At 43.4% G+C, this 15305-nt stretch overlaps 1 protein-coding gene across 1 annotated transcript; it reads right to left on the bottom strand.

Annotated features, from left to right (window-relative positions):
* Nucleotides 1-14924: 14924 nt before the first annotated feature.
* On the bottom strand, nt 14925-15020 carry SLN (sarcolipin). The gene has a single exon (XM_054390556.1). It carries the CDS (start codon nt 15018-15020, stop codon nt 14925-14927), a length of 96 nt encoding a protein of 31 aa, XP_054246531.1.
* Nucleotides 15021-15305: the final 285 nt, after the last annotated feature.

Here is a 15305-nt window from a genome sequence, read left to right on the forward strand (position 1 = left end):
CCATCAGAACTAGTATCAAAATTCTCAAAAGCATTAAAACAGCTCACCCCCTTAGCTTCTGTCACCTGCCCTTGACCAAAGCATCCTTCTGGCAAGACTCATTAAGCAAGCACTACCCAAGCCCATGAGCCCTCTTGCCTGCTCAAAGGCAGATGTGAGTTTTGCTGAGTTGCAGACTCCTGGGAGCAACTCAGTCTTGTTGAGCCAACCCAGACGTAGCCGATGGGAACAGCACGTGTTTGCACATCACGACACAGATCTCTCAGGCTGCTCCAGCTTACCCCAGTGAGGCTACCCCTATTCCATGTGCTGGATGAGAGGAATGCCAAAGGGGTGGGATGCAGATGTGAGGATGCAGTTTGCCTGCCTGTCTTTGACAGGGGCATTTGAAATGCTGATTTGGCTCTGGATAGTGTTACATGTTCCTCTAAACTGTTGTGACTAAGCCATCATCTGCTGCTTCACTTTCTCCCAGTTTTCCATTCACATTGATTCATTGGTTTGAATTTAAGCCAGCTCACACACACTTTGCCTCGAGTTTCCATGCCATTCTCCCCCCCCACCATCAGTTTCTCTCCTTTTCACCCTTTGTTGCACACATTTGGCAGATAACCATTTAGCGGAGGATGTTGGTGTCACCCCTCTGTAGCTTCTATGACCAAAAAATACCAGAAAAAGAATGATAAGTCCAATCCAGCACCAGCTGGCGTGGTGGTGCCCCTTCTTCCATCCTGCCCTGACACAGTTTGCATGGGGTCACTACGACACCAGGGCCATCTCAAGGCTGCTGTCTCCATCTGCTTGGTGCCTTTTATGAGGGTTGTGGGAAGGGAGTATTAGCACATGGTTGCATGGCAATGCAGGACTTCTCCAACTCAGCTGCTAATTTAGTGCATGAGGTTGTTCTGCCCCGAAAGTGCCCTCAAGCTGCCACCAGGGTCTCTCCAGGGAAAATCAGCTTCCTCTGTTTTGCAATATAATTTGTTTTGGTCTTTTGTCCATGCCTGAAATGGGCCTCAGTTAGTGTAAATCATGCTTCTGTACTGTGAAACTGCAAATTTGCATTGGCTCCAAATCTGGCCAACCATGATGAATCCAGCAATAGCGAGGAATAGGTGATCCTGTGCCCCAGCAAGGAGCTATAATCCCAGTACAGTGCTCTCACAGTATCACAGTATATTAGAGGTTGGAAGGGACCTCCAGAGACCATCAGGTCTAATCTTCTCTGCCAAAGCAGAATCACCTAGGGTAGGCTGCACAGGAATGCATCCAGGTGGGTTTTGAAAGTCTCCAGAGAAGGAGACTCCACAACCTCCCTGGGCAGCCTGTTCCAGTGCTCCGTCACCCTCACTGTAAAGAAATTTCCCCTCATGTTGAGGTGAAGTCTTCTATGTTCAAGTTTGAACCCATTGCTCCTTGTCTTATCACTGTGCACCACCAAAAAGGGCTTGGCCCCATCCACTTGACACCCACCCTTCAGATATTTATACATGTTGATGAGATCCCCTCTCAGTCTTCCAAGACTAAATAGCCCCAGGGCTCTCAGTCTCTCTTCATAGGGGAGATGCTCAAGTCCCCTAATCATCCTCATGACTCTCCGTTGAATTCTCTCTAGCAGTTCTCTGTCTTTCTTGAACTGGGGAGCCAAAACTGGAAACAGTATTCCAGGTGTGGTCTCACCAAGGCAGAGTAGAGAGGCAGAAGAACTTCTCTAGGCCTGCTGGATACACTTTTCTTGATGCATTCCAGGATCCCATTGGCTCTCTTGGCCACAAGGGCACATTGTTGTTCCATGCAGAACTTGCTGTCCACCAGCACTCCAAGGTCTTTCTCTGTGGAGCTGCTTTCCAGCAGGGCAGCCCCTAATCTGTCCTGGTGCCTGTTGTTATTTCTCCCCAGATGCAGGACCCTCCACTTGTCCTTGTTAAACTTGATGAGGTTTGCCTGCCCCCAGCTCTCCAGCCTGTCCAGGTCACGTTGGATGGCAGCTCAGCCTGCCTGGGTATCAGCCAGCCCCCCCCCCCCCCCAGTTTTGTATCATCAGCAAACTTGCTGAGGGTACTCTCAATCCCCTCATCCAGGTCATTGATCAAGATACTGACCAAAACTGGACCCAGAACCAATCCCTGGGGGACACCACTTGCTTCAGGCCTCCAAGTTGACTCTGTGGCACTGATGACCACCCTCTGAACTCTGTTGTGGAGCCAGTTTGCAATCCACCTCACTGACCAGCCATCTATGCCACATCTCCTGAGCTTTTCTATAAGGATGTTATGGGAGACAATATCAAAAGCTTTACTGAAGTCAGTGAAAAGGCAGGTCTGAGGGAGACATGAATATCAAATATCTACTGAGTGGGTCAGAAAATCTTTCTTGATTGGTGGTATGAGTGTCCTTGTATTAAAAGCTAGACTAAGTATTCATATCCTCAGAGACTATTTGAAAAGCCAGTCAGTGACTTTCTTCTTGTGTAGAAATATCAATGCTTTTGGAGAACTAAATTAATTTCTAACTCCAGTGGAGATCCAAAATCTATAAATAGGTTGTGCAGTGCATTTGGGAACCTGCAGCAGTCCAAATACTTTTGGAGCTGTCTGAACTGCAACTCACAGAGAAAGATGCTGTTTCTTCAATGTTTTATTCTTATATTCTTAATTTGCACCTATAAATGCAAATCAAAATTGCTGCCTAGCAACAGTATCTTTTGTGATCCTCTTAAATTTATTATGAATGTCTATAATGTCTACCTATGAGTCTCATGCATAATGGTGATTAACTTCATCATGATTATATTCCCTTATTTTTCAAGCACAACAATGACAGCTCCTAGACATTTGAATGATGAGCCTTAGAGACTTTCATCCACTCAGAGAGACAATTGCTGTTGTGGTAGAGCACTGTGGGAGACAGCACAGCCTGTGCGATTTGGGTTGGGTCATCTGTGCTGATAGTGAAAATTTAATCAATAATACAGCCCTAATATCAGATTCTTACTTTACAGAGAGAGAGATAAGCACAAGACAAATGTTTGTAAGACCATGTATCTGTATAAAAAAGAACAAAAAAACCCAAACACACACATAAAAAAACAACAAACAACAACACAACCCCCACAAAAACACTAAAAAACCCCGAGTCTGAAACATCCACAAGCAGTTGGCAACTGCAATGTAATGCATCACCGACATACCTACATGAGCTGAGGGACTTCTGCATCTGTCTCCTATTCTGCCAGGAGTTAATTCCAGGATACTTCATATAGTGCCCTTCCTATCAAGCTACGTGTCACAAACACTGCACTGGGAAAGGCCCCCACAACCTTGTCTTCACCAGTGATATGTGACTATTCAATGAACTTGAGGCGGGAAGAGAAATAAAAAAAAATAACATGGACAACGTCAAAGCCGTTCACGCCAGCATTTTTAAGAACAGAATCACACTAATTGCCTTCCTCGTTCCCCCCCCCGAGTATAACCACGCGACATTCTAGGGTGAAAGTAACATTTTTCCGATCTTGTGCAAAAAGCCCTGAGAGGTTTGGGGTGACCCTGTTTCCCGTCTGCCAGGTGCCTCCCGCGCCCTGACCGGCAGCAGCCGCGGTTGCAGCGCCGTCGTCTCAGCACCCTGGACAGTGCCTGGCAGAGCAGGAGCGGGCGGGAGCAGAGGAAAGAGGCGGGACCGCGGGCCTGGCGTGGCTCCGGCGCTGCTGGGGCTGTAAGGCCAAACATAAAACTCCATGCTAGCTCCTCAGGATCACAGAATCACAGAAATACTCAGGTTGGAAGAGACCCTCAGGATCTCCAAGTCCAACCAATAACCCTGCTCTACAAGGTTCACCCCTAAACCATATCCCCAAGAACCACATCCAAACGACCCCTTAAACACATCCAGGGTTGGCAACTCAACCACCTTCCTGGGCAGCACATTCCAATGCCTGATCACTCTTTCTGTGAATTTTTTTTTTCCTAATGCCCAGTCTAAGCCTACCAAGTCATAGCTTGAGGCCATTCCGTCTTGTTCTATTATTAATTACATGGAAGAAAAGATCAGCACCAGCCTCTACAACATCCTTTCAGGTAGTTGTAGACAGAGATGAGGTCTTCCCTCAGCCTCCTCTTTTTCAAATTAAATAGCCCCAGCTCTTCCTAAGATTGTTCTCCAGGCCTTTTACCAGCTTCGTTGCCCTCCTCTGCACTCACTCCAGCACCTCATTCCTCTTGCATCTACTCACGTGTTTCAGCCCCTTGCTGCTAGTACTGCTATAACTTGGGATGGTTAATAGTGATCTTCAACAAAAGTGTTAATCAAATTAGGTTAATTATCCTTTAGTTTCTGGTGGAAATCAGAGGCTGGCAGTCACATTGAGTCTGTGCCCTTTCGTGGTTTGGAACTGTGTTGGGAGATTTTCACTCACTTTGCCTGTGAGAGTTCAACAAGTGTCCAGACTACACTCTTAGTCACACATTTTAGTTTTAGGTAGTCCTGCAAGGAACAGGGAGTTGGACTCAATGATCTTTATGAGTCCCTTCCAATTTGACATATTCTATGATTCTATTCTATGACATGTTTCCTGGATAGGAATGAGCTGTTCTAAATGCCCTTAACTTGAAGAAAGACTGCCAAGGATCTTGCATTCCAAGGCCTGAAGATCCTCAAGAGGCTGCATCAGCCTGGAGGGAATAAAATTTCTCTAGCCTTTGTCTCCACCAAGGCAAGCATTTTCCACACTGGGAAACCTATTCATCTCACACTTTCTAAATTCCATCAAGGAAAATGTGGCCTATTCTAATGCTTCTGTTAATCACTGTAAGGAAATTACAGAAACTTTGCTTTAGTATTTTCCTCCATTGTAAAACATTCTCCAAGGAGCTGGGCTGGGGAGCCTGAGAACTCTTAAGCACTGAAAGAAGGTTAGCCTTTGGTATTTGCTTTCATGGAAGCTCCCCAAGAACTAGTACCCCTATCCAAGTTCAGGCAGCTGTTGTAAACTATTTCTGAAATGTGCTTGAACCTATTATTAAAAAACATTAGCAGCATCTCATCTTGGCAGCCCCATGTCTTTCAACAGTGTAGCATAGTATTCAATTATACCTTCTCTTAGACTAAGAAAACTCTGAAATCTCCACCACTAACATTCAAGCCCATTACTTTGCATGCAAGAGAAATAGTTTATTGCTTTCTTCTTTGCTGCTATGTTGTATATGTTTGAAGGCTGTTAGCAATCTTCTTTCCTCTCACTTGGTTCATCCCCATCCCCAGTGAGGTGCCTTATGTCTGCTGCCAGGGCTGTCACTAGCTGCCCTTGGCCTGCCCTGCTGTGTGGCTGGGGTGGTGGGACAGGTCCTGGCTGCCAGGCCCTGCTCTACCACACTTCTTAGGCAGTCCCTGGCCTCTGCAGTACCCTGATGATAGTTAAAACAAGGATTAATACCTCTTCAGAACATCTTCTGAGTTTTAGCAATCTACAAGTTAAGCTTCCTGTGGATCCATCAAGTCTATCCTCACATTTACCATCTTGATATGTTGGCTTCTTTTCCTTCTACAGATTTGTCTAAGCATTTTAAAACATCTGTCCTGTTTTACTTGTGAACATCTTGTACTTGTGAGTTTTACTGTTCAGTTCTGCTTTGTGAAATACCTTTCTTCATTTTATATGCCCCTATTATGTTCGCTATTTATTTGGTGGACCAAGAAAGTGTAACTAGCCAGCTCAAGTGCCCTTATGTGTTACTACTCAAATCCTTTTTTCAGTCACCTTATTTTTTCAAGTTAAAGAGATTTAATCTGATTAACTTTGTCTCCAGATGAAGCTGTAACTGTTTTTTATCATTTAATTACCCCTCTGCATTTTTTTCCAACCCTGACTATGGAGCTGGTGTGTTCAGGAAACTTTCTGCAGGGATTCCCAGATCTTGCCTGTGTGCCAGTGACTGCAGTGCTCAATTACTTTATGTGTTGCAGTGATTTTTTTCCCTACATGTCCTACTTCACATTTGCCAATGTTTAATGTTATCTATCATTTCATCACTTATCACTGTCACTGAGATAACATTCTACAATTCTTCATCTATGACATTTGTACCACCAGAAAATGTTACAGTCCTCCTGCTTTTCCTGTCAGTATGTCAAACAATTCAGTCTCTTATGAACCTCCTTTTATTGTGTAGTTTTATTGTTCACAGACACCTTTTGGTCTTTCAACCATTTAAAGGGAGATCTTCCCTTTCTATCCCATGACAGTTTAGGGTTTTTTACAAGGTATCAGTTAATTCACTCTTACTGTCATGCTCACTAACTCTTTCAGAGTTGTAATAGATACCAAAAGTAGGTTTTCCCTTTGCAGCCTTACTTATTTTTTTCCACTTATGTGCCTTTGAGTTCTATCTTTGGATTTTTGTGGTTTGGGATTTTTTCCAATATGAAAATGAAACTTCCTGTCTGTAACTGCCCAACTCTCCTCTGCATCCCTCTTAAAAACTGATGCTGCATCTATCACCTTCTGTTCCTCTGGTACCAGCCTAACATGAGCAATAAGCCACACTCCACGGTAACTAGGGAGACAATTTCATATCTGATCTTCTTTTAAATTTCCTAGTGAAGATCATCTGATTCTGCTAATATATCACTGTTCATTACATTGATTTCTCACTCTTCAGTTGAGACCATTTGTCCAGCTTCTCACTTGCAGATAGAAGTTCTGGTGTAGAAATCCTCCTATGCTGTTCAACAGTGAGCACTGCCAGAGGTAATTAATATACCTTGTACCAAACTTAGATTCCCTGAGTGTTCCTGTTCTACATCTATCATCTCCAGACCCTGCAATCTCTGTGGCAGGTTTCCTGTTTCTGATGCGGTTTATTATTAGCTTTTGATGTATTTGGCCTGGTTTTACTCAACTTTTTTTTTCTCGCCCTCTTTAGGAATTTTTATTGAACTTTCCTGAGTTCTATTCAACTTTTCCAATTTTGATGCATTGTCTGTGTTTTGAATAGTAGTATTTTTTAAAATAATTAATTCCTGTATTTTCTGGTTCTTCTTCTGTCCATCCCGTTCCCGTAAGGATGCTTCACTCATGCACTGCACTGATACTGACACTTCGTCAATGTCATCTGATTATTCCTCGACATAACTACCTACTGACAAGAATCATGCTCTTCTAGTATATTAATTACAATTGACTTCCAATCTCCAAAATCTGGTTTAAATCCAGAAAAGAGCAATTAACATAATCACATTCATACTCTCCCTCTCCCTAATCCTAAGTATCGCCCTAATCACCCTAAATTTCTGACTAGCTCAGACCAACCCAGATGCAGAAAAACTCTCTCCCTATGAATGTGGCTTTGACCCACTTGGATCTGCTCGACTTCCATTCTCCATCCGATTCTTCATCAGTAGCAATTCTGTTCCTCTTATTCAACCTAGAAATCGCCCTACTCCTCCCCCTTCCGTGAGCCACCCAACTCCAATCCCCCACCACCACTCTAACTTGAACATCCACTGTTATCCTTCTGCTTACCCTAGGACTCATCTATGAATGAATGCAAGGTGGCCTAGAATGGGCAGAATAACCAGAAAGTTAGTCTAAACAAGACAGTTGATTTCACCTCAACAAATCATAGTCCCACCCTATGACTTTCTTTATGTTCCTTATACACCTAAGCTTCCACTCAGCTTTTGCCCTAAGATACCTAGGATTAGCCTTCCACTGAACACACTTAATTTCAGCCCTATTATGCCTAGAAAGCATAATATTATCAATATACATTGCCCTCTCAGTCTGACCTGTGGAAAACCACACAACGTCATCTACCCTAATCCCCCTACTCATACTAGCATTCTCAGCCTGTGAAGATGAGTTTGGTCACTATCACACCATTATATTTCAAAGGTAACAATTTGATCCTGATCCTGCTGTTAATGGCTACACGGCTTCTCCTTCTGTGATGTCTGATTGCCCAGGAAAGATAATTTATCTTGTTAAAAAATGTTACACAAATTAGAGCCCAGTCTGACATTTCCCCACTTTGGAAGGTGTTGAGTAACTGAAGTTTTCTATGACCACTGTGCTTTCTGCCTTACAGCCTTGCTGGTGTCCTGTAGCATGTCAATACTTCTGCCTGGTTTTGACATGTCAGTATAGAGGAGTACTATTTAATGTGTATTTCACCTTCCTTATTTACATCATCATCTTTGTCTTTCTGATATCTGCGTTATCACAGTGTCCCTATTGATTGTCTCCCACGGAACTGGATGTTCCAGTCTATCCAACTTCATTTTGTATTTAGTAATGGTTCCATTTTTAAAACTATGCTTAATTAATTCTGGGTAAATATCTCTTTATTTGTTGAAATTGCTCTTTGCTGTGTTTCACATCTGGGTATGGATGATTTCCATTCTGTTCTTTATCAGAGGATGAAGTTATATGACTTTATGTCTTGAAGATGAGCACTGGGCTTTGGGGCTGCCTCTTTATGCAGATAAACTTTCCCCAAGTCTATAAGGGAGTTTTCAGTTCTTTCTGTACTCAGGTGAGCACATCCTCAGCAGAGAAAGAGACAAAATTCACAACCAAGATTGCAAAGGGAGCATGACTCCTGTGCGACAGGTAGGAGTTCCTACTACTTACTGTTCTTGCAGAAGACTTTGTTTAGCCTCATTATGATGTGGAATTAGCTGTATCTTATTGAACAGTTTCAGTTCCACTGTTTTATTGATACACGAATGAACAGGCAGCTGAAGTACCCAGAGCTAAAATAAGGAAGCATTCTAGGCTGAGAAAGACCATCTAAGGCTTAGTGCTTTTGATCCTTATTACTTCTGAGTTCACATAGTTTTAAACCATTTAAAAAAAAAAATCTGATAAACTGGACTGTGAAGTCCTACTGGGACTGTAAAAGTAAATTTATTGAAAAAAATACTAAACTCAATTAATTGTTATTATACTGGAACATGTTGCCCAGGGAGGTAGTGGAAGCCCCATCCCTGGAGGTTTTTAAGGCCAGGCTGGATGTGGGTCTGGGCAACCTGATCTAGTGGAAGGCATCCCTGCCCATGGCAGGGGGGTTTGAACTAGATTATCCTTGAGGTCCCTTCCAACCATGGCAATTCTGTAATTCTGTGATATTTTGTTCATAGCCCAAGGAACTATCGAGCCTAGCAATTCAAAGGTATGGTTAAAATATAGCTACAAATTCAAAGCGTGAAGCTTCATGTTTCCAAATCATATGTTCATTGAAGTGTTAGTTAATATAGATTAATATATATATAAAATGCAAGATTTATACTGAAAGCCTTCTTTTCAAAACTGTGTTTAAGTGAAAGATCTAAAGCTACTTCTGATGTATCTCTTCCAGGTGATGTTGAAACAGACTTTTACAGAGGGTAGTTTCAAAGCAGGAAAACAAAAAGAGGCTGATAATTGTCTGATATAACCAGGCCCAGCTCCACTGAGGTCCACTGGCTGGCAGCATGCAGAAGCAGATCTTTCCTAACCTAGTTGAAAGGCTCAGGTTAATCCTTCTATAATCGACAGCAGTGAAACTGCATTGCAGGTATTAAAAAAAATTGTGTCCCTGCTTTCAGATATGCCAACAGATGTCTGTGGACAAGAGGCTGAACTGCAAAATGGTTGACTACAACAGGGAAAAGAGGTACATGAAAGATGCATTGTAGTTTGTTTATTGCTTGAAGCATTTCATAGTTTTGATCAACAAATTTGGATCACTCCTGCTAGATCTTTTGGAGAATGCATCTAGACCAGGCTGTCATGGTAACATGCAAGACCAATGTTCTTCCAGGTGCATGCAGAAATATGCAGACTCCAATGAGTGCAAGGTAGGATCTTGTGCTTGCAGCCCAGGACAACTATCTCCCGTGCTGCATCAAAAGAAGCATGGCCTGCAGGTCAAGGGAGGTGATTCTACTGCACTGCTCTGCTCTGGTGAGAATATGCCTGGGTACTGTGACCAATGCTAGAGCCCTCAGCACAAGGTTGAACCTGTTAGAGCAAATCCAGATAAGGGCCACAAAAACGATCAGAGGGCTGGAACACCTCTGTTACACAGAAAGGCTGAGAAAGGCTGAGAATGTTGGGATTGTTCAACCTGGAGAAGAGAAGGCTCTGGGGAACCTTTATTGTGGCCTTTCAGTACTTAAAGGGGTACTATAGCAAAGATGGGGACAGTCTTTTTATCAGGGCCTGTGGAAAAGGAAAAGGGGTGATGGTTTTGAAGTAAAAATGGGTAGATTTAGGCTAGCTATAAGGAAGAAATTTTTTACAATGAGAGTGGTGAGACACTGGAATAGGTTGCCCAGAAAGGTGATAGGAAACCCATGTTTGGAAACATTCACAGTTAGGTTGGATGAGGCTCTGAGCAACCTGATCTGGTTAAAGAAGTCCCTGCTCACTGAAGGGTAGTCGGATTAGATTACCTTCAAAGGCATCTTCCAACCCAAACTATTTTACAAATCTATCTTTTCCAGGAGCCCTTTTCCCACAACATATCTCTACAGGGGACCAAGTTCCTTCTAAGAAACTGTTAGATAACTGTGTCACAGTGAATATCCTAACCCCACTGGTTTGAAATTCAGCTCCCCTGAGCCACACTCATTCCAGGCCTTCATATGCAAGTGCAGGGACAGCAGCACAGAGCAGATATGATCAGGGATTGACATTGTTATGGTGAAGTGTACCACTCTGGCCATGAGATAAAATTGACTGCCCACCTCCTGGGAGGGCAGAGGTGAAACATGAGGAAAATAGTCATTTGGAAGAGAGACACAGCTCTGGCTGCTCTTCTGGGTACACAAAGAGCCATATATGCAAAGCCAATAGGTCAAGACACATCCATGTACCATATAAATGCCTCTCTGCACCCTACTGTTCTAGCTGTAGTACAAAGAAACATAGGTCTGCATTTAGCTAACAACTGCTGCCAAAACCAACTTATTACTCATCTCCCTCATCCACTCACTACAGCAAAGAAATGGCAAGCACAAGTGCAACACAGCAGACACCCACACTGACTGACCATCTCCATTCATTTGAGCTTCTTCACAAACCCTCACAGACCAGCCCAGTTTGAGTAGACATTAGCATTAGCTGATAAGCATAAGGGAGCCTGCTTGAAAATGCTGTCATCTCTCTTTAGAAGCTGACAGCTGAACTGTTAAGCTAAGAGGTCAGAGTTGATTGGCTTGAGCACCAGCTGGATGCAGCCCTGGGAAGCAAGCCAAAGACATTTTCAGCTCTGACCTGCAAGACACTAATCTGAGGGCAAATTCTACACACAAGGGGCAAGTCAGCTCAGCTGTGTAGGTGGAGAATGATTTAGGAGCCCCACAACAGCATCTCAGGGCATCAGCAGCTGTCAGTCTTCTTGATCCCTTGTAGCTCACTGCACCACCAAAATATAGATAATTATTGCGCAAAATTCTTCTTTAATCACAAGGGCATCTATTGCCTTTGGAACACTTCCAAATGCAGTTGTATAAATAGAACCATGCTGAACTTGTTACATAGAAAGGAAGCTATTTCTGCTTCACATTTTCTTGGTTTGGTCCAGAGAAAATGTGTATGTATACACAAGAATGCTGTGTTGATAAGGCTGGGAACTTCAAGTTTCTATTCCTCTTGTGTGTTATCTGCTGACCACATAGACAACAAACACACACACAGAGCTTGCACAGTGTACGATCTTTTTTTCCAGAGAAACATGAATTTGGGGTGAACTTCTGCAACCTGAAAATTGTCAGCAAGTAACAGTTTGTAATCAAGCCACTTAGAAATGCAGCACATGTGCTTCCTCCACGTCAACCACGTCAAAAGAGTGGTTGGTTGTGCCACACAGGCTAGAGAACCTGCCTGACCTGGAGCCTGGGCACTGGAGGAGGAATTGGGCACAAACCACACAGTCTACAGCAGTCATGACATCATTCAAAAGCAAAATGGACACAACTAGATTTCAGGCATGGTGTTTGCCTTTGACAAATTCTAGATTTCCTCAATAAAAACTCTTTTTTGGGGAAAAAAAAAAACAGTTTTGACTGAAAACACTTTTGATTGACAAAAACATTTTATTAAACACCACTGAACATTTTTCTAACATTCAGCCAATTTTCAGCCCCAGGCATCAGGACAGGCTGGGACCAAGCAGCTGGAATGCAGCTGTGCAGATGACCTCAGGCTCATCATGAACACCAAGCTGACCATGATCCAGCAGAAGCCAAGCAGCCTTCAGGCAGAGGGTTGCCAGGAAACTGATGAAGGTGGATCCTTTTTCTCTGCTCAGCACTGATGAGACACACCTGAAGTACTGGTGCTTCCAGTACAGGAGAGATGTGGACATACCAGAGAGAGTCTACCAAAGGGCTATGAAGGTGATGAAGGAACTGAAGCATCTGACATATAAGAATAATGAGGGAGCTGGGACTGTTCTGCCTAGAGAAGAGAAGGATCAGGTGGATCTTATCAATATGTATTCAGAGGGAGGGAAGGAAGAAGACAGAGCCAGACTCTTCTCAGTGGTGCCCAGTGGCAAGACAAGGTAATGGATATAAACTGAAATGTTGGAATTACATGTAAACACAAGAAAAAGGATTTTTTACTGTGAGGCTGGTCAAGCACTGGGACAGTTTACCCAGGTAGGCTGGAGCATTTAGGGTATCTACTTACTCTAAATTACAGCTTTAATGAAATTTTTGCCTGGAAAATTTTTACTGCTAAAGACAAATCACTGTTAGCCCATCTCCCTTACACTAGAAAGGGCTGGAAAATTCTGGTACCATACATTACTGGAGAGTCACTTCTCGTCCAGGGACTATTCGACAAGCAGGAATATAATGGAGAGAGCCTGAAACTCAGGGATCACACCATACAGCTACAGTAGGGTCCCTCAAACTAGGAAATGTCTGTACACATGTATTTGTCTGAAGATCTTTGACACTAATGTGCCTGTGGACCTGCTCAGTTTGACCATGCACAGCATCTGGCACTAACAGTTAAATCGCCTTTTCCTTAGTCTTTGGCAAATGACTTAAGAAAATAACTTACCTCATTCAAAATCTGCTTAAAAAATATGAAAGTGTGAGAAGAGAACTGCTTAGACTTGGATTCTCACTTCTAGCAACTTGCGTGGGGTGCTTTACCTTTACCATATTGTCAAATTTAGATGCGTGTCTGTTCTCAAAAACACTGATGGCTAAAAGTTGTGGACGTTTCAAACTCTTCAGAACATTCTCCTCCTATTTGAAAATTGCTAGGATCACCTTGAGCTATTGCTGAATCAATCCTATTTGAAAATAACTAGGATCACCTTGAGCTATTGCTGAATCTATTCTGGCTCAGACAGTGAAGCCCAAACCTTAATTTTTTTCCATTGATAGCCTGAGATGAGCCAAACATATCCATTTCCTCATGACATTGCTCTCCCTGAACAGTGGTCATGTAGTCTGGGACTGGCATAAAAGCCCCAGCCTTGCCAGGTGGGACACACATGCAGCCAGAGTGGCACCAGCTGCAGTGAAGGTGGCTACAACCTGGACAGACAGTACAATTGACACATTGTCAAGGACAATGAGTCATTTACTAGCAATCTTTAAAGCAGCACACACACTTCACAAGTGCTGCTACCACAACATTTGTTGTCTTTCCCTAAAGCCCAGGTCCATGGCCCAACTCTCACAGCCAACACTGCTCTGCCTAACTGTACCAGAGACCTGCTTTGGCTAACTCACAGCACAGGCCTGTGATAGTGCCTACTCCTTGCAGGCAGGGAGACACACACCTAGCTGCCTTCCTACAGAGAGCTGTATTTTATAGAAGATACTGATTCTCTGAAGCCATTAAGATAACAGATGGGGAATGCCTAGGAGGAGTTTAATTACCAGTTTGACAAACCCAGGGACTGTGAGCTCTTCAAGCTGGCTCAAGACTTTTTAGCATGTGATGACACAACACAGCAACCTAGATATACTTGTGCCTTGTCATGCAAGGTTGAGTGTGGCCATGCCACAGTACCTGGCATGCTGCAGGAGACCCCGGGGGACTGCCACCCTTGGCAAGGCTCACAGCAGGGCTGAGCTGCCAAGCAGGCACTGCAGCCTGTCACTGATCCAGGCTTGTTCCTCCAGGCACTGCTCCAAGCATATTTCAGCCAAAAATAGGATCCTGAGAATCCCTGCCTAAAGTCCATCTTCAGAAAATGCAGATAATGACAATGCCCTGGTAGGACAGAGGTTCTTTTTGAAATCCACATCCGTAAACACCAAAGGTGTAAGTCACTCTGGGCAGAAAAGTGACCTGAACAGGCCAGTCACATGGCTCTGCATCTGTTAAGCTGCAGGACTTCCACTGTACAGCAATTTTTTTAGAAGTACAGATAAAGGTGCAGGTGGGAGGAACAAACAAACCACCAGACTCACACATAATCACAGTTATCGGTAAACTGTAGTCAAACCAAAAGAGGGATAAGGAATGCTACAAAAAATGGGTTTACATGTTCTTTATTTCAGTGAAACAAGCAAGTGAAAGTAGAGGTTTCACATTCCTTTCTGATAAGAGAGTTCGTGCCTCTTCAGTTAGTTACATTAATTACTGCATTTTTACACCCTCAGGAACCTAACACCAATGCCAAACAAGCTGGCATGGCAGGCAGGGGTCTTGAGCATTCACAGCAATCACCACAGGAGACAGACACATCCAACAGTTCTTAAGGATCCTGCATTTTACATCTAGACCATTACAGAGTAAAATAGTTACATAGACCCATCACAAACCTTAGCACAGCAACAGATGTGAGAGTCAAAAAAAGATTCACAACACTCTCAGCTGACTGAAAGCTAATCACAGCAGTGTGCTGTGGGTGTTACTCATGCCTGCAGAGACACACGCTTAAATCACCTCCCAGAGTTTCTGATGTCTTTCACTCCTGATAAGACTTCACAAGGAGCCACATCAGCAACACAGTGATCAGGACGATCAAGAAGTTGAGGAAAAGTTCTCGTGAGGATCGTTCCATTTTTCAGGGGCAATCAGGGAAGAGCAGAAGTCAGGAGGCAGAGCAAAGGGAAAACTTCAGTGACTTGTCTGGGAATGCCGTTGAGCTCAGCCTTCAGGTCACAGTGTCTTTCAAGGAAAAAGATAAATATGTGAAGAATAGATGTATAAAGGAGGCAGGTTCAGTAAAGCCATTTTTCTTAGCATAAATAAGTGTTGCTTCAGTGGCTCAAAGGAACTAACCACTAGGGACACTAAAAAGTAAAAGCTATCTCTAGCAGCTTACCACCTTCTTGGATTTCCAGCA

Source organism: Indicator indicator, chromosome 1 (assembly GCF_027791375.1).
Source record: "Indicator indicator isolate 239-I01 chromosome 1, UM_Iind_1.1, whole genome shotgun sequence".
NCBI lineage: Eukaryota > Metazoa > Chordata > Aves > Piciformes > Indicatoridae > Indicator > Indicator indicator.